Below are 27,903 nucleotides of genomic sequence, written 5' to 3'. Positions count from 1 at the left end.
GGAGAATACATTTGGGGGCTGATTTGTGAAAGTGATTTCCAGTACAATCGTAAATCTCAAAAAAACTACTCGCTTCTAAATCTTTTGTAGTCATTTTTGTATTACTTTAGTATAAATACATGTTAATTTGGATTCATATGTTGTTTTTTTCTGACTTTATGTGAACGAAAAGACCGTTTTCTCACTGGAAATAGGTAAATTTCAAAATATCACTGTCCTGGTCACAAAAGCAAAGTTTGTGGGGAATAATAGCCATTTTCTATACATTTGAGGCATAAGCAATTAGGAAATAACACTTACTACCCAGGAACAAAAATTGTGTTACATAGTGTAATTCAGTTTAATACACACTTACTGCTTATAATTACCCCCCTCCCCCACCATGGCGCCTCAAAAGTACAGGCTTGAAACATACTCATTTTTTCCATTCTCCAAGGTTATCATAGTACTAGTGCAGTCCGTAATGTCCAAATGCTTGCTGAGTAAGATAAATGCCTGTCATCTGGGGTGAATGTCGGCTCCAAAATGGGTCAATATTGCAGGTAGACGTCAGAAACTGGCTACGTTTTTTCTTTTTTCTGCTGAAGAAAATAATTTGTTAAGGCTGCCCCTCAGTGATTCATGACACCCCGTGAAATGTACTTGATGCTATTGATTTTATTTATTCATTGTCCATTACGAGGCTACGTGGCAATTTTCCATTTTAAAGGGGATTTTAATAGCCACCATTCCTGCAACAGAGTGAAAATTGCTTGACTGCAGGCTTTTAGGTTGGAAAAGAATAGGTAAGCCATTCCAAGTTATTAAACACATGGCCCTTCTGTATATTTGAGAGCGCTCTTGTATCATGAGCAGGCTGCTCCCTACGATTTGTAGGTATTTTTTAATTACTCTGATTGATTAACATACTGATCCTTTATTTTGGAGAATGTTGCAATGGAATAGAGGCGTCAGCTGTTTATTTACATTAGATAGATGTGCATCTATTCAGAAGAATTTAACAGATACAGTGCTTGCCTTTTATAATGCTGTAGTGGGGAGCCATAGTTACAAGACTGTGCTATTTGTGTTCCGAGTCTATTATAATGGCATTATGGAGCAAGTGGGAGCCACGACCCTACCGTGTTATAACCGATTCTGCACTACAATGAGGCGTGTTGTGACGTGTGTGTGTGTGTGTATATAGGCATAATTGGTGCTGACTTGGCAACCTCTGTTTAAAAATAGTTAAAGCTAATTACAAGTGGATAATAGTAATTAAGTGTCAAGAGTTGGATTGCAAGACTGTGACTAAATTAAGAGTGTCAGTGTATATTTACTTATACCTTACCTCCTGGATAAGAAAGATCTTATCTATATATGATCGTATATATGTATGACGTATCTTGAGAACCACACACCTAATGGTGTAATAATGATCTGGTCATGATGATCTGATTTTGCATGTGTTATAGTCTTCCGTTCCTCTTCAGAACCACTTGCCCAAAGTGGATGGGCAAAGAGGTAATAAGGGACAAAATAAAACTGTTGGTGTTATAACACTAGTAACAAAACCCTAGACACGGTTTTGATTTCTTGAAAAAAACTTTTTTCACAATCCCGCCAACTACCTTACTTGGCTGTTTCTAAAGATTGTTCCTAGTTGCAAAACACTTAAAAAAAAAAAAAAAAAAATCATGTTTAAAAGCAACCTTGCGTGAGGTAAAGTTTTGTAAACTGACCATTATCATTAAACCTTATTGCTCTCTGCAGCACCATAGGAATTTATTTATACACACAGTGCCTTGCAAAAGTATTCAGACCCTTGACAAATTCTCTCATATTACTGAATTACAAATGGTACATTGAAATTTTGTTCTGTTCAATATTTTTTTTAAAAACACTGCAACTCAAAATCAATTATTGTAAGGTGACATTGGTTTTATGTTGGGAAATATTTTTAAGAAAAATGAAACTGAAATATCTTGCTTGCATAAGTATTCAACCCCCACACATTAATATTTGGTAGAGCCACCTTTCGCTGCAATAACAGCTTTAAGTCTTTTGGGGTAAGTATGTACTAGCTTTGCACACAGTGTCGGAGTGATTTTGGCCCATTCTTCTTGGCAGATTTGCTCCAGGTTGTTCAGGTTGGTTGGACGACGCTTGTGGACCGCAATTTTCAAATAGTGCCACAGATTCTCAATGGGATTGAGATCAGGACTTTGACTGGGCCACTGTAGGACATTCACCTTTTTGTTCTTGAGCCACTCCAATGTTGCTTTGGCCTTGTGCTTGGGATCATTGTCCTGCTGAAAGGTGAATTTCCTCCCAAGCTTCAGTTTTTTAGCGGACTGAAGCAGATTCTCTTGCAGTATTTTCCTGTATTTTGCTCCATCCATTCTTCCTTCAGTTGTAACAAGATGCCCAGTCCCTGCTGATGAGAAGCATCCCCACAGCATGATGCTGCCACCACCATACTTCACTGTAGGGATGGTGTGTCTTGAGGCATGGGCAGTGTTAGGTTTGCGCCACACATAGCGTTTTGAGTTTTGGCCAAAAAGCTCTATCTTGGTCTCGTCTGACCACAAAACCTTTTCCCACATCGCAGCTGGGTCACTCTCATGCTTTCTGGCAAACTCCAGACGTGCTTTCAGATGGTACTTTTTGAGTAACGGCTTCTTTCTTGCCACCCTCCCATACAGGCCAGTTATGCAGAGCTCTTGATATGGTTGACTGGTGCACCATTACTCCACTCCCAGCCACTGAACTCTGTAGCTCCTTCAAAGTGATTGTTGGCCTCTCTGTGGCTTCTCTCACAAGTCTCCTTCTTGTTTGAGCGCTGAGTTTTGAGGGACGGCCTTTTCTTGGCAGTGCCTGGGTGGTGTGATGCAGCTTCCACTTCCTGATTTATTGATCCAACTGTGCTCACTGGGATATCCAAACACTTGGATATTATTTTGTACCCTTTCCCTAATCTATGCATTTGTATTACTTTATCTCTAACTTCTGTAGAATGCTCTTTGGTCTTCATTTTCCTTCAGATTCACAGCCTTACCAATGATCCTTCAACAGTGAGGTTTTTATCCAGAAAATGTGACAGCAACTTTAATGGTTCACAGGTGGAGGCCAATGGTAAGGTAATTGTGTCCTCGTTAGGGCAATTTCTTTCATCGGTGCAAACTGGGAGCTTCCACAGCACAGGGGTTGAATACTTATGCAAGCAAGATATTTCAGTTTTTTATTTTTCTTAAAAATATTTCCCAACATAAAACCAATGTCACCTTACAATAACTGATTCTGAGTTTCAGTGTTTAAAAATAAAATATCAAACAGAACGAAATTTCAATGTACCATTTGTAATTTGGTAATATGAGAGAATTGGTCAGGGGTCTGAATACTTTTGCAAGGCACTGTGTGTTTGTGTGTGTGTGTGTGTAAACTGCAAGTGTGGCATTTTGATATGAAGACCTTCAGACCCCTCTTAGTTTAATACTGTAGGGAACAGGCTTGGATAATGCCTGTGTGTATGGGCTCTCCCACATTGCACAGAGCTCACAGTGGCTTTGTAGGGGGTACTGGCCTTCCGTTCTCCTGCATGACCGACGTTTGAGAAGAACAGTTGCCAACAGGATGGGGGCATGAAGGGAGGGGTTTGAAGTCTGATGTCAGCCCACCAATATAGAAAATAATTCTGCCTCAGCACGTGCAAGTGATATACAGCTGTCAGGCCTCCGTTGGTACTGTGATGAATGTCAGGGAGCAAGGAGTCCATCACAAGGGGTCCGATTTCCTATAATAGAGCGTATCGAACATTGAGAGGACATGGGGGGGGCCCCCACGGGGAGTCAGCTTTGCTGAGCTAGGAGGAGTTTGGATTTGAGGTACCGACAGCAGCTAGAGCTGAGAAGCTTTCCTCAAGGCGAGATCAAGGGGCAGGATCAGGATAGATATAATACAGGATAATCACCTCCTGAAATAGGAACTTAAATGTTTCAGAGTTTGCTGTGGAATTCCTTACTTCTTCTTTTTGCAGGATCTGTACTTAACCAGAGAGGGAACTTCAGGTTCCCCACTGTTAATTAGGTTGACAGTGGTGTTCGGGAAATAAAAGGCTGTTATTGGAAAACGGGTAACCATTTGCGTGAGAGCAACTGGATTCTAAAAGGAGGCGAGGACAGGTCAGCGGTTTCTACACATGCGTAGGACAAGAGCTACAATATCCATATGATCTGTTGTCTACACTGCAGAACAAAGCACTTAACTAACTACTACTTTAAGTTTGGGGGCTAAGGGGACAAGGAGGTTATTTTTTTGTATACTTTTTGGAAACAGGAAATACATTTTAAATGTTGTCATGCTCAAGAAGATGATGGCAACAGCACTGTCAGGTCTGCTCTCTTCCAGATCATGATTAAAACGGACTTGCAGGGGAGATGCAGCTTTTATATATTGCACAGTGCATGTCAGATACAGCCCAGTCACACAAATGTATATTCAGTGTATTGCAGGCATTTTAATACCTGCAATATATTGTATGCAAGTCTGGATTGGAAATATTATAATCTGAACTAGCTATATTCGTCAGATTACACTGATATAGCATAAGTGCAAATCAGGCCACTGCACAGGGGTTTTCATCTTTTAAGTGAATCCCTGCTGTAATTAAGCGATTGTTCTATAAGTACATAAATTGGTACTCAATTGGCATTCCAAACCCACTTTGAGTGTCTAGTGCATTTTCTGTACATGATGTAGCACATTTGTTGCTAGTGAAATGCAAGCTTTTGTGGTAGCAACAATGTGGTTGCTGCCCTCAGGTAATCCAGCTGATAAGATATTTCTGATACATTTCAAGATATATATCTGATCCCTTAGAAAAAGCAGAATTATATCGTCTTCTACTTCCTCCGTTCTTCACTGTGTTCTAAATAAGTTAAACCAGTTAATATTTTGGGAGCTTCCCAGTTTCTCCCAAAACAAGCATTGTTATGTTGTTATAAAGCCATATTCACTGAAAGACATATCAATCTCAGCAGGTTAACAAAAACAAAGGACAGACTGACCATAGTGCTAGAGCTCAGAGATCATCCTCCTTCAATTTCAGCACTAATCATTAGCATCAGACACAACAAACATGATAAGCAGAAGTCAGTAAAGTGGGGGCAAAAAATCTTTGGCATGGAGTACTATATATAGAGAGGGTACAACATTTAAATATCTATATGCTACACTTCAGTTTTAACATTTAAAATAAGCTATAAAGCTTGACTTTGTGACATGCAGGGTGATTCCCGCAATTTAAGGAGATAAATCAGCAGGGACTGCACTTCGCTGGTAGCTTGCTGACATCGGCTGTCAAGCTCCTTACTCTAGATCATGAAAGTCTTACACTCACTGCCAGCATGAGCCAAAACTGCATTGAATGTTACTTCTCCAGGGGTAACTAATATATAGTACAATATTTAGTATATTGCCTTGTAAGTTGCCTGTAACTTCGTTGACAAAGTATGTTTGGGCTATGTGCTAATTTAAAGGGCAGAGCCATGTTCTTTGTCATGAGTTAATTTCAGGGCACTTAGTACTGTATTCTTCAATTTATTTGTGTCTGCAAGGTCTTTTCAGAGTGCAAATTGCAACGTTTCTTGTGTCAAAGAAAGAAACGGCATCTAGCAAGCAGCTTGACTGCTTAATTTCAGTTCTTAAGGCCACGATACACTATGCAATTTCATTGCAAGCTATCGACCGGGGCGCTCTTTTCATGCAGTCAGATGCGATCGCCCTGGACAAGTATCCAATCAATGAGCAAGGATGAGTGACATGACAATATCTACGCTGACAGGAAATAACTTAAACTTGACAGGAGAGAGCGGAAGAAGCAATTTCCCGCTCTGCTCCTGTACTCATAGTCATACATATGAAACTGTGCTAAGCTGGGAAATGTTTTAAAAGTTTTCTATGAACGTACAAGTTTACAAGCACCTGGTCAATTTAAACATTTTAATAAAAATAATGGAAGGGGAAATAAAACTACAAAGTAATCAATCAATTTAAGTAGCTAACCAAGAAAATGTTAGCAAATTAATCCAACCGAAGTACGAAAGGTGAGTTATTTGTGGGGTTTTATAAAGTATATACGTGTGAGTCTTTAACGTTTTAAACGTAAAACTTAAACCCTCACAAATATTTCACCTTTCATACATCTGTAATGTATAAAATAACAATTAAAATAATATACTCATCAATTAATGAGACAATTACTCCTGTTTAGTAAGAATAGGGGATATATATATATATATATTATTATATATATATTATATATATATATATATATTATATAATATATATATAATATATATCTGTTACAAAAAAATGTCAAAATGTAGTACTGCAAGTGTGCCAAAATAAGATATTATCAATAGGACCATCACTACTTACAGTAGCCTATATTACTTTTTTGTAAGGGATATACAAAAACAGTCCTGAAATTACGAGTGCTCTGGATGATGACATTTATGCAAAAATAACATTTTTTTTTATGTATTAATTAAAAACAAAAAATAAATGGTTAATACATTCTGTAAAATAAACACGTTTACAAACACAAAACTACAATACACCCTCTATATATAGTGCATCGCATCCGATCGCACCCTACTGCATGCGATCGAATTGTACTGAAATTGCATAGTGTATTGTGGCCTTAAGTGTGCCTCTGTAGCTTTTTACTAGTAGTGTGGAGTCATTAAGAGATCTGGATGCATTTTAAATGGGATTTTTTTTCCTTTGATTTACACAACCTACTCAACACTATGAAGAGGCAAGAGAATTTTTATTGTGAAACAGTTAATGAAAAATAAAAAAAAACTGAAATGTCTTGGTTAGATAAGTATTCACCCCTCTGAGTCAATACTTGGTAGAACCGCCTTTGGCTGTAATTACAGCTGTGAGTCTTTTGGGGTAAGTCTCTACCAGGTTTGCACATCTGGATCATGCAATATTCACCCATTCTTCTTGGCAAAATTGTTCAAGCTCTGTCAAGTTTGATGGGGATCGTTGGTGGAAAACAATCTTGAAGTCTTGCCACAGAGTCTCAATCTGATTCAAGTCCGTGCTTTGACTGAGCCACTCTAGGACATTCACTTTCTTGTTTTTAAGCCACTCCAGTGTCGCTTTGGCTGTGTGCTTGGGGTCACTGTCCTGCTGAAAGGTGACTCTCCGTCCCAGTCTTTGGTCTTTTACAGACTGAAAGAGTTTTTCCTGAAGGATTTGCCTGTATTTAGCTCCATCCGTTTTGCCCTCTACCCTGACAAGCTTCCCAGTCCCTGCTGATGAAAAACATCCCCATAGCAAGATGCAGTCACCACCATACTTCACGGTAGGGATGGTGTTACCTTGGTGATGTGCTGTGTTGGGTTTGCACCAGACATAACGCTTTGCATTTAGGCCAGATAGTTCAGTTGTTGTTTCATTGGACCACAGAATCGTTTGCCACGTGCCTTTTTTTGCAAATTCAAAGCTGGATTTTACATGGGCTTTTTTTCGGAAATGGCTTCCTTCTTGCCATTCTTTCATACAGGCCACATTTGTGGAGTACCTCAGCTATTGTTGACACTTGGCCAGTTTCTCCCATCTCAGCTATGGAACGCTGTAGTTCTTTCAGAGTTGTCATTGGCCTCTTGGTGGCTTCTCTGACCAATGCCCTTCTTACCCGGCTGATCAGTGTGGGAGGACGGCCTGCTTTAAGCAGATTCTGGGTGGTGATGTATACCTTCCACTTCTTAATGATCGACTTGACTGTGCTCCAAGGGATATTAAATGCCTTTGAAATATTTTTATACCCCTCCCCTGATCTGTGCCTTTCCACAACTTTATCCCAGAGTTGTTTTGAAAGGTCCTTGGTCTTCATGGTAGTATCTTTGCTTTGAATGCACTACCCAACTGTGGGACCTTACAGAGACAGATGTATTTAATCTGAAATCATGTGAGCCACTTTTATTGCACACAGATGGACTCCATTTAACTTATTGTGTGAATGGAAACTGCAGCCTTGGTTTGTGTCTTCTGTTTAACCAACAGCAGAATTATTGATTTCATTCTTCTCTTGTCTGTGATACTACATGACAGTCTACCTGTCCAACCTGTCGGAGACAGACAAAACCAAGACTGTGGGCCAGTTTCAGCAAGCACCTGTGCACCGCCTTCTTTAGTTAGCAAATCAAATGGAAATGTGATGTGAGGTTTCTCCTTATTCAGTAATAAACCAACTGCATCAGTCTGGTTTGTGGTGAAAGATTTTTATATAGGTTAGCGAATAATAATAATAATTATTAATCTATGTCTAGGAATTCTTCTGTTACCTCTGGCTCACTGTAGGAGGTTTTGTGTTTGTTCTTCAGCACAAGTATGGAATTCTTTATGAGCTGCTTATGTTTCTGTCTTTAATCTCAATATCTTGTTAATCTCCTGCAGTGCTGTATGTGGCAGTGGTGTGTTGAGTTTATTTCATCACTGTAAAATCTGAATGTTCCAGTAATTGGTGTTTTAGTAAGAATATGAGTCCGAGTGAGCTAGGAAAAAAGCTTGGAAAATAGTTTGTAGTTAAATGGTTAAAGAAATGAGTACCTTGCATGAAAGTGTTTCGAACCAGGAAACAACCCCCCACCCCCATGACCAGATAGATAATGCTTACTGTCTTCTGTTGAATCATGAGGCCTTCTTGGCTATGATATCAAATGAGGATTTATTTAAATGGAAGTGTGGGAGAATGTGCTTCAGTGTATATATATAGTGTGTTATTTGCAATCAGCTGTACCTTTGGCTGGATTCTGGCTGACCTTACTGTGCTGTATGGGACAGTGTGGCTCCATTGCTGTACAGTATGACAGCTTTGGCAGGCGGAGGTGAACAGTTGAAGGGAGAGGGGCTCTCCGGCTTGTGGCTGCTGTGTGAAAGATCTTTCAGGAATATCACCATGAGTCAAACACTACAAGTTGGCTGAGTGTGTGTGTGTGTGTGTGTGTGTGTATATATATATATATATATATATATATATATATATATATATATATATATATATATATATATATATATATATATATAATATATATATTTTAACTGTAAAGTTCGTCAGAAGTCTTCTCAAACCCCCCCTGTGGCTGCTGGTTTTCATGCCAACCAAGCTCTCAATTACTTAACTAGACCTTAATTGAACTGATAACGATGGGAATGCTGAGAAAAAAGCTGAACCTTGGTGTCGCCCCTCCCTCGATCGTTGCAGTTCAAGTTACTAAACAGGGGGGCTCGGGAATGGACTAGGGAGGGATACAATATCGATTGGACTTTATACGTTGACACGGAGAGGTGAAAACAAGTAGAAAGATCTGTTTATTGTACAGTTCAAAGATAGATAGGCGCCAAATACAAGTCTGTAATTGAAGGTTTTACATGACAGGACATACTGTTTGTTTTTAGTCGGTGCTTGTGAATACAGTGTGGAAGCTGGATAAATATGTATGTATTAATGTTAACTTCAATTAGATGCACTTCAGTAAAACAATAGTTATATTCTGTTCTGTTGGGAATCAAAGCTGTTTATAATGAAGTTTATTCAAGGTAAAATTGCAGTATAATGATATCCCAATGGTATACTTGAAACTTTCTGTAACTTTTGTTCTTATCTGTCTCAAAATCTTCATTATGGGTTCATGTAAGTCATTGCTAATGAGGAAAGTGGCCCATAAGCAGTTTAGTTGAATCATACACAAGTGATTTTGTTTCAGACTGGAGCCAGCATACTGTATCTTTAATTTCCAAGGAAAGTAAAACAATTATGCCTTTCAAATACCATCCTTGTCTCCTTTTCTTTGTGGATTCTTGATTCACAAAAGCTTTACAAAAGATTAAGATGTACAAAAACACACACACACAGAGTAATCCATCGTATACACGCCCCAACAGTTTGTCCGCCAATCTCTTCAGCAGCGAGGAGGTTGCCTACAGTTCCATGGACCTTAAACTTCTTAATATTATTTGCAACTGTTGTCACAGGAACATCAAGCTGCTTGGAGATGGTCTTGTAGCCTTTACCTTTACCATGCTTGTCTATTATTTTCTTTCTAATCTCCTCAGACAACTCTCTCCTTTGCTTTCTCTGGTCCGTGTTCAGTGTGCTGCACACAATGATACCAAACAACACAGTTACTGCTTTTCTCCATTTAAATAGGCTGAATGACTGATTACAAGATTGGACACATGTGTGATGCTAATTAAATAAACTAATTAGTTTGAAGTATCACTATAATCCAATTATTTATTATCTTTTCTAAGGGGTACTAACAAATGTGTCCAGGCCATTTTAGAATATCTTTGTAGAATAAGCAATAATTCATCTCTATTCACAGCTTCTTTGCTTTATTCTATGACATACCAAAGGCATGCAAGTATACATGATAAAATAGTTTTTAATTTCATCACTTTTCAGGAGGAATGAAGTATTATTTCAATGAGCTGTAAGGGTACCAACAAATTTGAGCACGTGTGTGTGTGTGTGTGTGTGTGTGTGTGTGTGTGTGTGTATATATATATATATATATATATATATATATATATACACACACACACACACACACACACACACACCTGGATATATATATACCTGGATATATTCCAAAACCCATAGTTAGTTGTCTGGTTGATTTAGTTGGCTTGTGGCAGGATACTGTTACACACAGTGGCTGCAGAATGCCTGTACAAGTAGAATGCAATAATGGTATTATAAAATGGTGTAACAGTGAATGGTTTACGTGCAGAACATGATATTTTTTTTTTTTTTTTTTTTTTTTTATTTAGTCGTTGCCAAATATTTTTTTTTTGTTATTTTGAAATGGGCAATTGTTATTTTAGGCTCAGCTCACTGCCACCATCACTGTGCTGACTCGGGAGCGTCGAAGATGAACACACTCTGTCCTCCGAAGTGTGTGCTGTCAGCCGACCGCTTCTTTACACACTGCGGATTCACCATGCAGCCACCCAGGAGCTACAGCGTCGGAGGACAACGCAGCTCCTGGGCAGCTAACAGGCAAGCCCGCAGGCGCCCGGCCAGACTACAGGGGTCGCGGTGCGGCGCGGTGAGCCGAGGTCACCCTGGCCGACCAAACGCCCTCCCAGCGATGCTCAGCCAATTGAGCACTGCCTCCTGGGAACTCCTGTCCACGGTTGGCTGTGGAATAGCCCAGACTCAAACCGGCATCATCCAGGCTATAGGGCGCATCCTGCACTCCACGAGAGTCCCGCAGAACACGATTTTGTATATATATATATTTTTTTTAAGATAGCTCTGTAGTTGAATCTTCTAGCTGGATTCACTCATTTATTGGTTTCAATGAATCACTAATTCAATGCTTTTATCACATTAGAGAGACTGCCACCAGCAATGACTGTTGGCTTGGACAATGTCTTTATGTTCCCAACTAACAGGATTACATAATGACAACCAGAATATAAAGAGGCCATCATATAACATTAACACAAGAATCACCCTAGTAGTGCAAAGATGGTCAAATTTTATCCTGACCTGAATTGTGGGGGTGGACATGAACACAGGTAGTTTTTTGCCATTTTTTGTATTACTGTTTTTTTTTTTTTATATTTCCTTAAGACCAGTTTAATGTGTTAAAAACATCATGTAAACACAGGACAATGAAAACAACAATGGTGTTTGGCAGAAATAACATCTGGTGTGATTAAGGTTAATTCCAGAGTAGTTGTTCTTTTGTTCCTACATGTTTGTGGGGATTTAGGTTTTCTAGGCTTCGAGGGTCCTGCTGTCTAAATTAAAATAAGGCCTTTCAGAGAATCCCGTCGCCCTGCTGTTTTGAAAACCTAATCTGAGTTGTTTTATGTGGCTCAAACACTGTCTCTTGATCTTCTGCTTTATAGGGAATTCCATTTCATTTGTCTCTGCTGCCTCTGCTGATAAAGTGCTCTGATGCATCCTTTGATAGATATTAGGGAGGAGGATAAGATTTATCAGCCTTATCAGTGCACAGGTCGTGAATCATGAAAGGACATATACCACTGTTGGCATGTATGGTTATAGAAAGGCTATCAGCAAGGATCGCCATGACAGATTGATTCAACAATATATGCAGCATTTTAATGGTAGTTGCTGTGAACATAGCTAGGACTTTCTGTGACCCTATGCAGCATTTTTGCTTTGCTTTTTCTTATAGGGCAAATCAAGTTATGTGAACAGTGAAGACCTGAAAATGGTATAGTTTAATTTGAGGTTCATAGAAAAGATACAGAGCATTCCAGGTTTTCAAACTAAGCACAATAGTAGACACATACCATGTGTGCATTGAATTGCAGTGGCTCAGGAGTAATGCTGAGGAATTGTCCATATATGATGAAATATTGATGTGTCTTTATAGAGCACAGGTACTGGACAATGGATAACTGTAGATCAGAATAATAAGACCTTGTATCCTATCTTGGACAAAGTGAGTGTTGTTGTGCTACCTTTGTCTCAGATTTTGCTGTTTGATGACTTAAGCATTAATCTGCAAAGCTGGTGAATCCGCGGGTTGTCTGTGAAGTGTTCAGCGTGATGCTCTGGGAAATCAGAGTTCCAAGCAGAGTCCTCCGAAACTAAGGGACGCAGTGGGACCAACGCATGATGATCTTCCAGCAGCTGACTGATGTAACATTGCTTCCTTTGCTTATACATAATTGCTGCACGGGCCTTAGCACTGTCTGCCAGTGAAGTTTGCGTTTCTGTTGTTCATCAAAGCAGAAAGCTTCATAGAGTGGAGGATAGTAAATTATTGAAGAAGGGAAAGGGGAGAGAGTGAGAGGAACTAAATAAATAAATAATGTAGACTAGACAGACGCATTCCAGATTAGTCAGTGTTGACCACGTCTGGTACATAACACTATGTAACACAATTTTTGTTCCTGGGTAGTAAGTGTTATTTCCTAATTGCTTATGCCTCAAAAGTATAGAAAATGGCTATTATTCCCCACAAACTTTGCATTTGTGACCAGGACAGTGATATTTCAAAATATCACTATTTCCAATGGGAAAACGGGCAAATGTGTGTCTTTTCGTTAACATAAAGTCAGAAAAAAACAACATATGAATCCAAATTAACATGTATTTATACTAAAGTAATACAAAAATGACTACAAAAGATTTAGAAGTGAGTAGTTTTGAGATTTACGATTATACTGTAAATTTACTTGGCAAAGATTTGATTGCCCTTTGTTACAAAGTGACACAATTATGGGGCCTTCAAGTGCAGTAACACTTGTAAACAGGATAAAAGAAATAGTAGAGCTGTTGACAGTCCATTTTAAAATCTTTGCAATTAACTATTTTTTAAATGAGAAAATGCTGCGATTACAAAACTAGAACCAAACAACAAACTCTATTAATCTGAAGAGTGGAGGAATAGCGAGTTTAAATATTAAATTAGGACTTACCCTGTCATTTTACTTTTAAAGACAAAAGTACACATACTGTAAGAGAGAGACACACACAGTTGATTCTTTTCATGATTTAAACAATGACATAATCTAGCTCCTCACCACTGAAATCAATTGAATAGACCCCAAAGTATCTTACCCTCCCAAGTTTGTTTTTTCAGTAACATAGACTGCTTTGAGTAAATACACAGGTTTTGGATCTTGTCAGAATGCCACAGACCTTGGGTGTTTTATTAAGGTGGCACAGGATATGAAGGCAATACCTTCTGCTACTGGTTTTAGAGGAGACCAGGGAGCAAGACCTGACCACTGTACAAACATGAGTGTCTGGCCTGGCTCCTTGCTTGTGCTGTCCAGCAGAGCAGCAGGTCAGTGGTGAAGGATAGGTATGTAATAACTAAGACCTGACCACCATCTCCACCACCTGCCAGCATTCACTGTAAGAGGGAGCTGTCATTTCCTTTGTAATTGACAAGAGGTTAGCAGCTCCCAAAGAAGGAACATAGTAGCCACTTGTCTTGTATGGGGAGGGTCAAATAACTTCCCCTTTAGGTTGCTATGTGAGGACTGACTGTCAAAACATATGACAAGGAGCTAAAGAGACGCTAGGACTGTTTCAAATATCTATTGTTTGAGACATCAACTAAGGGTCAGTTCTTTTGAATTCCTGGTTGTCGCCATGTCTCTTTTAGTAGGATGAATAAAGGGACAATATAACGCCTCCTGTAAGTCTTTCCGACTGACATTTGAAAAATTGTATAACACAGCCACTTGCTGAACTAATGACCATTTCTTTTTCAAATAGATGCTGACACTTTCTTGTTGAAAGTAATTCTTCGGTCTGTCGTAAAGGTCGTTGACTTTAGCATTAGTTTCCCTTTCAGATTTCATCGGTCTTTAAGGACAGGCTCAGACAAAAATCTTTCCATGTTCATGTGCTGAAAGTCGTGCTTGTTCCCTCTGGGGAATAGAAAAGTGATCCTTTTTAAATGTAACCTTGTTTACCCGTCTTCTTCTGGATGGGCTTGTTATTGAACTTGTCAGGCTTATCAAGTTTGAGGAATGTCATAGCTAGATCTCATCAACTAAAAAATACATTTTGTACAAAAACAAGAAAAAGGTCAGCTCAGGCATGTCATGTTATTAAAATGCATGAAAGGGGAATGCTTTTCAGAAAAGCTCAAGAGAAACTTACATCATAGGTATCGTATCTCTGTGTTAATGTAAGCTTGTGTAAAGGAAGATAAAATGCCACCCAGCACAGCTCGAATAAGGGCCAAAAGCATAAATAATATAACCAATCTGCAGGTTTTATCCCCTAAAATCTTCAGAGAGCTTATCTACTACACTGTGAGCATGTTAAAGTCTTAAGCATGCTAAATAGCAAGACCAGATTACAGGATTCAGTTGTCAAGTAAGCAGTCACACTGCTTACTGCTTTTACTCACACATAGCAGAGCTCTTGAGAGCTGTATCTTGTGTGTCAGTGTTTTCCAGAACAGTTCTATGAGTTGCGAGTCCCACCAAGGGAATTAGGCTCTTGATGAGACTGTCCATTGTTACTGGATCTCATTCACTCATGCTGTTCTGAGTGAGGAGGATCCGAGCAGCCTCTTTCAGTGGTATATTTCTTGAACTTCAGTTCTTTAATACGCTAGCTCAGTGGTGAACCTGGGCATACTGCACTCTTCAGCTTCTTTTACCACAGGAGGCCTGGGTCCAGATCTGGCTCGAGTCACAGGTGAAATTAGTTTGGAGGTCATAGCTCAACCCCAGATGGACATTAGTTCACATCACAAAAATAGCACATAATTTGGAGCAAATGTGGTTCAGTTGACAGTCTCTTCTAGATAGATGTTCAGGTTTAATGGCAGGGGCTGCTCAGCGCAGGATCGAGTTGTGCAAGGTGTAAATAATTAATAAGAAAAGAGCTTAATACTACATCCTAAAACACATCAAAACTAGCGAATAACAAAATTAACCGTGAGTGTCTAATGGCTTCGCATATGGATTACTAAAAAAAAACAAAAATCTGACATTCAAAACCAATATGATGTGACAGCTTAGAAGTGTGCTGTCTTGCTGACCTCTTTCAAGACTGATTTTTGAATGTTGCGTGTGAAATGTACCACTGTACCATGGTGACTCGATAGCTTGCAGTTTTATAGATTTTCCAAACCCAAGTACTGTATGCAGGAACTGTTGAAAATGAGTCCCTCTCAGGGGAGAAAAACAAGCTGGCTATGCCAACTTAATTAGTTCTTGTGTGTGTGTGTGTGTGTGTGTGTGTGTGAAAAAGTTGCCTTTTTTAGATGGCCATTCATTTTATCCCCCCCCCCCCCAGGTGGGGGAAAAATGTTTTTGCTGAATGTTTTCTCAAGCTTGTCTTATACTTGCAGTGTCATGCTCTCAACGATCTGTTTTATCTTTCCGCAATCCTTGGAAAATGTTTACTATGTTTGATTTTTTTCATAAAAATTAATTTCAAGGTTAATTTCATTGTTTTTAATAATCTACTGACCTGCATTTTTTACATGTGATTTTTGTTGGAGCTTGCTGGAATGTCACTGTCATTTTAATGTCATTTAATGTTTATGCCATGGCATTAAAAAAAACTTGAATGAAATCCCTGCCCTTCCGACTCCTTTAACCAGAGGAGATTACTTTCTGTCCCATTACAGACATTGTAAAGGATTAATGTTGTACAAAGGATTCATGTTGTACTTTCTTCCAACTCAGTGTATTTAAAAACTAAAAGTCTGCCATCTCAGACAGTGCAGCAGGAGAATGTCTTGGTCACTGCAGTGAGTCACAAGCAGAGAAGGCATGGACTGTGGAAGGAACTACACGTTTATTACAGCAGATACCACACAAGGGACTTTGGTTTGAAAGAGTCCCCCCAGTGAGAGCCTTAAAATGGGTAATCTATTGTAATTTTGTAGGATCATATTTTGTAATATGCATGCAGGTATATGTGTGTGTGTATGCATAGTGCATCTTTATCAGGCTTTATTCAGATAAACAGCTCATGCGGGAAAAGACTCAATATATTAGTCATACAATAACGGTATGAATAAACAGTTTGTAAATTACTTCTTGGTGTCCCTTGATTTATCTCATAATATCTAATGTGCAGAGAATGCAATGTGTCTTCCAGTACCTAGAGGATTAAACAGGAAGGACAAACCTACTTTTATTCATCATGTATCTCTTTAAGACAAAAAAGGGAATTTATATGTGGAAAAGTTATACTGGTTGCAGGGAATTGTAAGTTTACCACATCAATGCACCATATCACCCTCTGTATTATTCCATATGTAATTCTCTTATAGTAGCCATAGTCTATTAGTTTATGGCAACTGTTGTTTTGAACACTGTGGCAATGTTGCCCCTCCCCTGTGTGTATTTCGGTATTGTATGTTTCGTGTTGTGTGTTAGTGTTGGTGTATAGCCATTGATACACGGGATGTAATATGGGGTATGCGCACAAGTGTTTAAAATGTATATTTGTGTTTAGGCACAAGGCACAAATCATTCAATTTAATGATTGATTAGCAATCGAGTCTTGGTACAGCTGCATAAAAGCAGCATGTTTGCACTCACTCAGGGTTGTGTGTTCGGTGAGTGGAGAAAGGGATTGGAGACGGCGGTAACAATAATAAGAATAGTTAAAATATCAGCTCACCGTGTTTGTCTGTGTAGTCCGTTTTTGTTTGTTTGTGAAAGTACCGTGTCCTGTGTTTTTTTTGTTTGTCTTACAACCTTTTATTTTCTGTCTGTTCAATTATTAAATGCGGAGTGAAAACAATCGCTCAGCTTCACCAAACTCCACCTCTCTGTTTGTTGGTTCCTGGTTCTGGTCTGACGTCACTCACTACAGCTGTCTTTGTGACAAGCACAAAAATACAATTGTCTGACGCTTGCCATTATTCAAAGGAGAAGTGAACATAAAATGCCTCTGTATATACAGCTGATAGTGTATGTTTTCTCACAAACAAATTTCTTTCAAATAAAAAGAATGTGTGATTTCATGGAGCTCATTATTCCAGTTTCAGCTATGCAGACCCAATCAGAGTGTGTCAGCACACTGTGACTGATTGGTCATTATTGCTGCTACTCATCTTTTAAACAGTATCCATGTGCTTTGTGAATGGAGGCTGCTGCAGATAATGTTGGAAAAACTGTTTTTTGCCCGGTATCGGACTGTGCCTGGTTAGATGACACATGAAGTCACTTGGCAATGATTGATCTTTCTGAATTGAATCTTTCCGTCTTGCAAAGTGCTTGCAACAGACCCCCTCCCCCTCCCTTGGGTATAGCATCTTCATATACTTGCTTAAAACAATCGGGATTCAAGGTTGATTCTACCTGCTTGTTTAAAATATAACCATCAAGTAGAAAAAGAAAGCCTGCATCTGTATTATTATTGAGGAAATCTGAGCTAAATGAAATACAAACAGACAAGAGGTCCTCCCAGTAATAATTCAGTGATAAGATGCATGTTTAAATTGGAACGAGGGACCTTTCAAGGCAGTAATGGTGATCTGTCTTCATTATGTTCTTGTGTGACAGTAAAGTCAATACAAACTGCTTACAAGGGAGTCCATGCAGTTTCATGCTCCAGGCTCAAATTATTTAGGATTTTACATGAATAAGCGGTTTGTGGATATGGTCCATAGGCATAGTAGAATAGTAAACAGGCTCAAAACAGGTTTGCAACACAGCAATTTTTGTCACTCAGAACCTGAATGAATTAACCCATTGTAGTCCTATGTCGGACCAGGTCGGACATTAAAATTTCTCCTTTCCAGTCCAATGTCGACATCATCAAAAGGCATCAATCACAAGTGCCTAGTCGGTTTTTCTCCGGAAAAAGCAGAGAAAAGCTTTCAATGGCCGAGAGAGGCCGGAAAAAAAATGGAGGCGGATCTGAGCAATACGCATAGTCCCTTCACCACAGTCTACATAACACCAGTCATAAACAAACAAGATAGCTGATTCTGCATCCAGTGCTCACAGAATATCACAGACACAACACAGACACAAACAAACAAAATAGCTATTTCCACATCCAGCGCTCACAGAATATCACAGACACAACACAGACACAAACAAACAAGGTAGCTGATTCTGCATCCAGCGCTCACTGAATATCAGACACAACATAGACATAAACTCACAAGATAGCTGCTTCCACATCCAGCACTCAAAGAAAATGGTGGATATTTGCCAAACATTTTGAGATGTTATAGTAATAAATAATGACTTGGATAGCATTATTGAGGAGTTTGGTCATAAATTGAGTGATCAGGAGATGATTTATCAGTATGCACGACTATAAAGAGATATGTGACAAATACAGTGAACAAGGGGTGGGGCAGGGCTGGAGATGCAGTACTGAGTGTCATGCAGTGCCTTTTAAACCTGTTTTACTGTGAATAAAATTACTTTTAAACAGTGCATGTAAAATACACAGCTCATGTGAAAATGAATTAGACCTGACGTGGCTGACAGGCGCTGAATAAATGGACCGCAAAGGGTTAAAGCTTTTAAACATCGCCCATTGAGTTCCTGGGAGACTGTGTCCTGGTTCATTGTCATCTGAAAACTATAGTCATTGGGGGGGGGGGGGGGGGGGGGGGACTATATAAGTTAACACAAGGGAATAAAATAAAGCTATCCTCGCATAGCGATTTGAGCCATTCCACGCTTGAAGGTGATCGTAATCTCCTACACTTGATCTGTGTGCATTGTCTACATTACTAAGCTGTTACTCAAAGTAAAGCCTTGTTCATCCATAGCTAACTAGTCCCTCATATGATAAATTAATACTAAATACACCATATGAAATTAGATAATCATTTCAAAATAATTGTTTATTGAAAAGTAATAGTAATGGGCATCTAATTTTGAGTTGATTTTTGAGTTGATTTTTGAGTTGATTAGGCTGCATAAATGGATAACTTAACTGGATAAGTTATTTCAAATCTTTGGAATTGACTTCCAGTCATTTAGAATACTTTGCTGAGTTGACTTCTTGCAGGTTTATGGTTTGTTTCAAAGAGTTTTCACTTGAAATGTGGAAAAATATCAACATTGAAATGGTCTAAGCAGTCTTATTCCTTGAGGAGCCCAGCTGACACACTTGTGAAGGGGATGTGATGTTAAGAGAGAAGGTTCATCTGAGGTCACACAGTGTTTATCTTCTCTTCTATTAATATGCAAAGCAAACAGGAACTTTTTAATAAAGGTTGATTTTATGTATTTCTTTAGTTTAAGTCTGTTACGGATTGTTACCTGGAGGCTACCGTCTGCAGCTTTCGGTAAAGGTTAAACTGGCTACTTGTGCTGGGGGAATATAGATACCAAGTTTGTATTCTGGAAGACTGAATCACGGTTATTTGTTTGGTGCTTGTGTATCACCAAAAGTGGCTAGCAATAGAGCGGCAGTGAAGAAGCCGCCACTTCAGAGCGGCTGCTCTTAGTATCTCCTGTTCTAGGAAGCTGCTCTTTAATTTCAATTAAGCTGACCCTGAGGCCAGCTCCTGGACACTTTATTGCATCGTGCAGTGCAGCCTCTTTTGTCAGCACCTTTAACAAAACCTTATTATTTCGTGAAAAGCAAACCCAAGGCTGTTTTTCAGAGTAGAAATGGGAAGATGATTGATGGCTTAGCACAACCACCCCATTCTGTATTATAGTTTCACAAGTTTTTATTTCATTGCCTCTTAATGTTGCTGTTAAAACAAAGCCTGGACTGTATCTTTTTGTCATGGTTGCTTCTGTGGTTTTGCTGTAGCTCATCACAGCATCATGAGAAGTCATGTATAGACTGTTACGGTAGTTGCTCTAAACCAGTAACCATTTGGTGAGTGGGTCAATGTCAGATTCATTTTATTTAGTACCCAGCTCTTTTTAAGACAGGTCTTTACTACATTACAAAAAAAACAAAGAAAAACCATTACATAATTAAAATGTAATCATGGGTTAGATTTATGTTATCAGTCATTTGTACTTGTTTTCTTTTTATTGACATTAACTGACCTTGTGCTACCATTGCCACCTAGTACAAAATCATTGCATTGTTATTCGGGCATATGAAAATAAACTCTACAATATTCCAGTAGACCATATGTTGACAGAGATGGGGACCTGCACATCGATCTGTGCTAGTTAGCAATGTTAATTTACTTGTCTCAAAGCATTGCAGGGGAGGCTGAGATATAGATTGTGGGAGTTTACATGAAGCCAATGTTCACTCCTGTTAGCCCTTGTACAATGTTAATTGGTCTTGACACTGTAGTTCTGTGAGTGCTATATCCTTAATGTACAGGCACCAGATTAAAATGTTGTTTCAGTTAATGCTAGTTTCATGTAAAAGTTGGTTTAGCATTGAACATTTAATGTTGACGGGGTAAGGGAGATGCTCTATATTCTGCTTGTGGTGGTTGAGAAGTTGGAGTTCAAAAAGGAAATACGAACTGTAATTTAGGATCTGTGATTAAAATAGCCTAAGAAGATAAATTGGCTTCAAGGGGATCGGCTTATCGAGACTGATAACACATGACCAATCACAAGCCATCGTTTTTGGTGCTGTTAGGATTGTAAAGGCTGGATTTCCCTACATGTTTGATGTTGGGCACTAAGCTTACAGACATAACGCATGTACAGATCAGGTAGATGGGGTATTTATAATCACTTAAGGTAGACACAAATTGTGAGCCAGCCCAGACACTCAATCTTTATCTCGACCACCCGGATCAAATTTAACACAAGGTATAGCAGAGGATACCTTTCAATGATGGCTGAGCTGTTGGGTGGGAGGAAATAAAGGAAAGATGTACTATGTATGACTTACTGTATGCACAATATATAGAAGGGTTGGCCAAAAAAATTAAAACATTAAATATGCCGCTGTCAATAGGGCACTCTCTGCAGGGTTTTCAAATTGTTCTGGAATGACGATTACACCCTCTTTTTCATTCAAGGAAGCTGGAGTGTAAATTTGCAGTCAAGTAAGTTCTCCAGATTGAGTCTTTGGAGCCTTAACTTCGGAGACTGTTCCATGTGTAACAATGCATACTTCTCAGTGAAAGCACTTGTGTAATAAAAGTGAATTGCAACACAGAGATGCAGCTCAAGAATCCAATTTGCATATGAAATGAATCAGTCATGCAAGATATTTACATAAGGTTATAAATACAGGGTGATTAGAAAGGAAGTTTAGCACATCAGTGACATGGTGTGTTGATGTGCTAAACTTCCTTTCTAATCACCCTGTCTGTTAATACTTGTTGGAGGGTATAATGCATGTCTTGAGTGGTGGGCTTCATTGTTGTGGTGTACTGTTCTTCAAGAACATATTTTTCAAGCTGTTTAGCCTAGTTTCTGAAAGGCCAATTGGTGTGGGAACTTGTATTAAATAGTCTTCAACTAACAAACACAAACTCCCACACAGAGGAAGAGTTCGTAGATCATTGAGGATCATTTTCTGGATATACCCAACCGTGCTGTGTTGGTGAGGTGCTTTTAATAGGCTGTAGGAGACATGGGACTACATTCACAATGGTGTTCCTGATTGTTTCAGAAAGGAAAACACACCCAATAAAATTACCAAACTAGAAATCAATAACCCAGATTTCATATTATGTATATATATATATATATATATATATATATATATATATATATATATATATATATATATATATATATATATAATTTTTTTTTTTTTTTTTTTTAAACATTGTACAATGATCTCAGATTGCTACAGTGTCATCAGAATGTTATTCCCCCCCAACATCCGACATGTTTCGATAGATTAACAAAATGCAAAATTGCCCAGGAAGGAATTCAGTTTACCCATCATAGCCACACACATCAACCCAGTAGAGGTGTCTACTGTACCTGACTGCCCTGGCACATCCTATAGAACAGCACACGCTATGATAAGTTTAGTATGCCACCAAGAGGCAGTGTGTGTCATTACACACATTCTTTGGCTTTCAGAGATGCACCAAGCCCACGTAAATGTATATACAAACTGTGTTTCCATACAAGATCCAGTTGCAGTATAGAAAACGTGTATGTTATGTATATTCAATCTGAATGTGTTTTTTCTTGTTCTCTTACAGTTGTGTGGCTGTGGACTCCTAGGGATAGGAATATGGCTGTCGGTGTCACAGGGCAGCTTTGCCACTTTTTCACCCACTTTCCCATCTCTCTCTGCCGCCAACTTGGTGATTGCCATCGGCTCCATTGTCATGGTGACTGGCTTCCTCGGATGCCTGGGTGCCATCAAGGAAAACAAGTGCCTCCTTTTGAGTGTAAGTTACCAGTGGTGGGGTCCAGAAGAACTCCTAGTGTGGTAATGCTTTGGTTTTGTAGCTGATGAACTAAATTAACTGTGTAAGAGGATTCAGTTTACTTAGTACCACATTGTTGAATTTAACTGTACGATACAGTAGTCTGTGGCTAAGAGAACACCCTTCTCTTAGCGGAAGTGTTCTCTAAAACACAATATGCCAAGGCCAATCATGATATGAATCAATAAATACAAATGTCATGACATGTGCATCAACATATGAAATTAACAAAATAAGTAAGAGACAAGCACTAGGGAAGTGAATGTTAATAAACTATAATAATAAACAAATTAACGTTAATAAACTAACTGACAAACTAAATTAACAAAGCACCCCTACATACTGTAAAAATGCAGAAGCAGCTATAACAGTAACTATGAATACGAGAATGAATTTTAACTCAATGGTTGTTAACACAGCACCCGTACACATGTTAAAAATAGCTGCAGCAGCTCTAGATTGCTTTCAGGTTGACAAAAGATTGAATAAACCATTTGAATTTGATGATGATGAGTTATCGGATTACAAAACAGTACTTTATCAGTTTGAATCGTTTAGCAACGAATTGCTGTCTGTGCCAAAAACAGGTTCTTTTAAGTGAAGTTCCTGTTTCTTTAGCGGGACGTTTACAATGGGAAAATTCTGTTTCACCACAAGGGTGTTGCCTAAGCCAAAGTGTTCTCTTTTCCTATATGTGGAGATTCATTTATGCACTTACACTGCTAATGGCACCTGTCTCCAGTGTTAAGGGATCAAATAAAGGAATAAAATGATTGACCAAACTACTTACTTTGTTACTAAAGTATAATGTTGTTTTAACGTAGCGCGATTTGAAGGGTCGTCCGTAGTTAGTCACCGTAACATTAGCTGAGTTCACTCTGTGGTAACTGGTAGCTGCTTTTCAAGTTACCTTGAGTGATCTGCGCCTGAGAGCACATCTCCTGTGGTATGGGCCAGGTCTCGTCAAGCATTTCTACAGTGAAGTGAGCGTGAAAGCAGTCTTGTGTGATTCCAGCTTAGCATCAGAAATGCTTTCAAAACTACATTCAAATCCGTTTCGCAGATGTTGGAAAAAATACCATTGGGGTATCAATGTACTCTTAATCACTGGAGTGAAATTATGTACTGATCAAACAACTGCTAACAAAGTTTGACTGTCGCCACAAAGCATTGTACCGCATTGTGGCAGTCAAATAAAAACCTAAAGAAAACAAATTCTGAAAGCCGTAAGTGGGTCAGTCTGGTCGAGCTCCCGCAGTGTAATGCAGTTATATTACCCTAAAGAATCTGCATTACATGCAGTAGTAACACTATAGATCTGGATCACAAAGCGGTCCTGGTACAGTAGCACACTGGCACTGATAGAGTATCATGGGACTGCTTTGGATGCCAGTGTGTATTGCTCTGGTTCCACACTACCAATGGATCACTCGGTAGCTGCCCTTGTGCTGACACTGCACCCAGGCCTTCAGTTACTTTTTAATAATGTTATCTTGACATGGTTTTAGGAGTAATTTGAAACTTACAAAGTCTTATTTCTGTGTTTCGTTTCAGTTTTTCATTGTCTTGCTGATTATTCTACTGGCAGAGCTGATATTACTCATTCTGTTCTTTGTTTATATGGACAAGGTAAGAATGTTTCATCCTCTACTCTGTGCTATATTTAATGGAATTGGTACAGCTTTTCTTTTGCGCAGAATGCCACTTGGTTGCATTTTCTTCATTGTTGATAACATTTTCGTCTAATAGTTCACCTTAATTTTACATGCTTTGTTAAAATCAGCCTTAATTTATCATTAAATGTACTGTGCATCTGTGTTATTTCAGATATTGTGTGTTTGTATTAATATAATACAAAAATAATGGGTTAATTCATTTTTTTTTTTATCACATTTTTTTAAATCATACCATAAATGGTGGATAATTTTTGGAGTTTCTATTGTAGCCCAAACACGGTAAAAGTCTAAACAGATCTAACAGCTTCCGTTATATCCGATTGGTAGAAATCTGCCTACAATGGGTAAGGCCCCGGCCATTACAAATCATACTTGCAACCTTCTCAAACATACAGACATTTGCAGGTATGAGTATGGGAACTGGTGGGGTGCAGACAGATGTCATTAAATTTGACATTGAGAGAAGTGTTATAAGTTCATGCTGTTTGTGAGTATGACCGTGTAATACAGCCGTTTCCTCCCTGTTCATGGCAGATGGTGTTGAAAGACTGTAATGCTGTTTTGGGTGGTTTGGAATAGGCAAAAACTGTATGACAGACAAGAGGTTTGTTGGAGAGGATGGAATACATAAATAGTTAGTGTCTAAAATGCTTTTTATACTGTAGGTCCTGTGCTTTTTATAAAAGCTGTTGATGGTATAATTCAGCTGTGCATTACTGTATTATGGCAACAGAAACTACTTAATTGATTTCTTTTTTCAAACTAAATGGTATTGATAATGTTAACCTATAGCCCTACTTCAGATTTAGCACAGAGTAGAACGAGAAAGCATCAATGGAAGTTGTTTCAACCAGGTGGGAAGCACTTTGTTATAAATGGGTGGATGCACCAGGTGAAGTAGTTGGATTTAAACAACTAGGATTATATTCAAAACAATTTCTTTCTTATTAAATTAGATCCCCCTATTAGTGTTGTAAAGGGACATTCAATAGAAAAACAAAATCTCTCGAAGCCTCTACCCAGCAAAACAAAGGAGGGAAACAGTCTACAGTAAATGGAAATTTATTTATTTCAGTCAATTTTTTACATTATGGCCTAACATCATAATGGTTGAGAGTTTTTTTGTTCTATCTTACGGTTTTAGTTTTGAAGTTAAAGCAACATATGATTATTGTTCTTCTTGCATGTAAGTCATGCAATTGGTAAGTAAGTGACCTGGCAGGAATTGGTGTGGTCTCAACAGGTCCTTCACACTTGGTTCCATCTGTTGGGAGTGATGCCCTGACCTTCACATATGAATATCCTAGCTGTGTGAGGTCTACCTTATAAAACACAGTTCTGACAAAAGCAATTTGGTAAAGTAATTGTTACCATGCTCGCTCATTTCCGTTCTATCTAAGTTTTACACAACGTTCTGTCAGCTGTAAGAATAGGAATTCCCATGACCTTTTACTTTGACCTACAGCTTGTGAACACTGGAGAATAGCTGTAAATAAGCAAGATCTTCAATTCTGATGGTAATGCAATCCCTTTAGTGTATTGACAGTCATGAGAACTTAGAAATAATGTCAAAATGCATAGAAATGGCACATAACACCATTACATGGGTGTTCGGGGGGAAAAAAAGAAAATATTATAACAATAATAATTCTGCTTTCCTATGACTGTTGGCCACAAAATTAAGATTTATGTTGATGTATAGTACTTGTATACATTATTTAAGGTTAAATTGTGCTTTGGGAATAACCCAATAAATCCTCTCTGAAAATGTTCAAAAAAGTTTTTTGAATTGCAAACCTGATTTAATTATTTAAAATGGACTTAACAGAGCATTGATTAAAGCAGTTGTGTGTCTCTGAATCGGGGCCTAGTGTTTATCAAACACTGTATCTGCTGGGAGAGTTGGCACTATAGCATTTGGGGGCTCTCTCACAACTGAACCAGCTTCTGAATCTGCAGAGAGAGTTCCTGTGTAACAGATTCAAATTACCCTGTGTGAGCCAGCTGCTTCCCTCCGCCAACACACCAGATTCAAGAGGCTCACTCGCATTAAACATGGGGAAATAGTTTATGGGAAACAGCTAACCTGCCACAGCCTATTCTCTGTCATTCCTTCCTTAAAATAATGTCTGCGCAGGTTTATGAACATTAAAGAAAGTAAATTAATACACACTGTATCTGTTTCTTCACAATGTAAACCATCTGATTGAGAAAGGGGCTTGTTACCAGGAGCTTCCAGGTTCAATCCCAGCCACTGACTCACTGTGTGCCACCCTGAGCAATTAACTTGACCTCTTTGTGCTCCATCCTTCAGATGAGCTGTAAAACCAAGGTCCTATTGTAAGTGACTGTTCAGCAACAATTGTGATGGATAGTTCACCCCCAAGTCTCTGCAAGTCAGTTTGAATCAAAGCATCTGCTAAATGACTAAAATAATAATAATAATAATAATAATAATAATAATAATAATAATAATAATAATAATAATAATAATACGGTAATAATAATAATAAAGATGGCAAGGCCAAAGAAGTGATTGGCTATAACAATTTGCAAACGATTCAATATGGTTTTTCATGTATGTGATTGTATTATTTATTGTATATCAGATCTTAGTAGGAAGGGCATGCCTGGGGCTTCTGTTCAAGTATGCAGGTGTCAGATAAACAAAAAATTTCTGTGGTCTGCTGAACCAGTTGACAAAATGGTCTAGCAGTCAATGTGGCTATTTAGTGGCCTCTCTGGACTGGAGCTAACATGTTCAGGTGGTGTTACGGTCAGTAATGATTTACTCAAAACAGTCAGGCAGTGCTCCAGCACTCAGAGTCATTCCAGCTCAAGTGTACCAAATGTGTGGCTGATGATAGATAAACCAGAGATTTTGTTCAGAGATTACTGCAGTGAATTCTGAGTTGTAGTTGTAAACTCTTAACTAATACAGGTTGTCATAGAGTAGTCTATGCTCTGGGATTCTGTGTAACATGTTTGCTCAAAAAGCTAGAACCTGGAGATATGAAAAACATGTACCAATTATACATTGATTGACTATAATCAGGAATTCAAGATGTAGTAAGCCAAAAGCCTTTTTTTCATCCCTTGTTTGTAACCAGTGGATTCCAAACACTGATCACTATTTCTGTTGGTGGACATTTGCCAGTTTCAGTCTAAGAAAGTCAACATCAAGTAAGATACATCTTGGCTTTACCCTTTTAACAGCTAACTGCTTTCACCACCCTGAAGCTAGCAAATCACAGAGACAGCTGTAAGGCTTAGACACAAGCAGGTGGAATGAACCTTCCTCCACGGTCATACATTGAGGGATTTAAAACTAGGTTTCTGCTGCTCTCGATGTGCCTTTCTGAGTAAAATCGCAGACATAACAGAAGAACTCTCAT

General features: G+C 38.7%; 1 protein-coding gene across 4 annotated transcripts in view; it reads left to right on the top strand.

The window, feature by feature from the left end:
• The window catches only part of LOC121320008 (tetraspanin-9-like), a 133,695-nt gene that overhangs the window by 96,510 nt on the left and 9,282 nt on the right, over positions 1–27,903 (top strand). For all 4 annotated transcript variants that reach the window (XM_041258101.1, XM_041258100.1, XM_041258102.1 and 1 more), the window contains 2 exons: positions 22,602–22,793; positions 24,387–24,461. In XM_041258101.1, coding sequence (XP_041114035.1) covers positions 22,602–22,793; positions 24,387–24,461 — 267 coding nt within the window. The remainder of the gene's footprint in view (positions 1–22,601; positions 22,794–24,386; positions 24,462–27,903) is intronic.

Source organism: Polyodon spathula, chromosome 8, assembly GCF_017654505.1.
Source record: "Polyodon spathula isolate WHYD16114869_AA chromosome 8, ASM1765450v1, whole genome shotgun sequence".
NCBI lineage: Eukaryota > Metazoa > Chordata > Actinopteri > Acipenseriformes > Polyodontidae > Polyodon > Polyodon spathula.
This window is presented reverse-complemented; position numbering and strand designations above follow the sequence as displayed.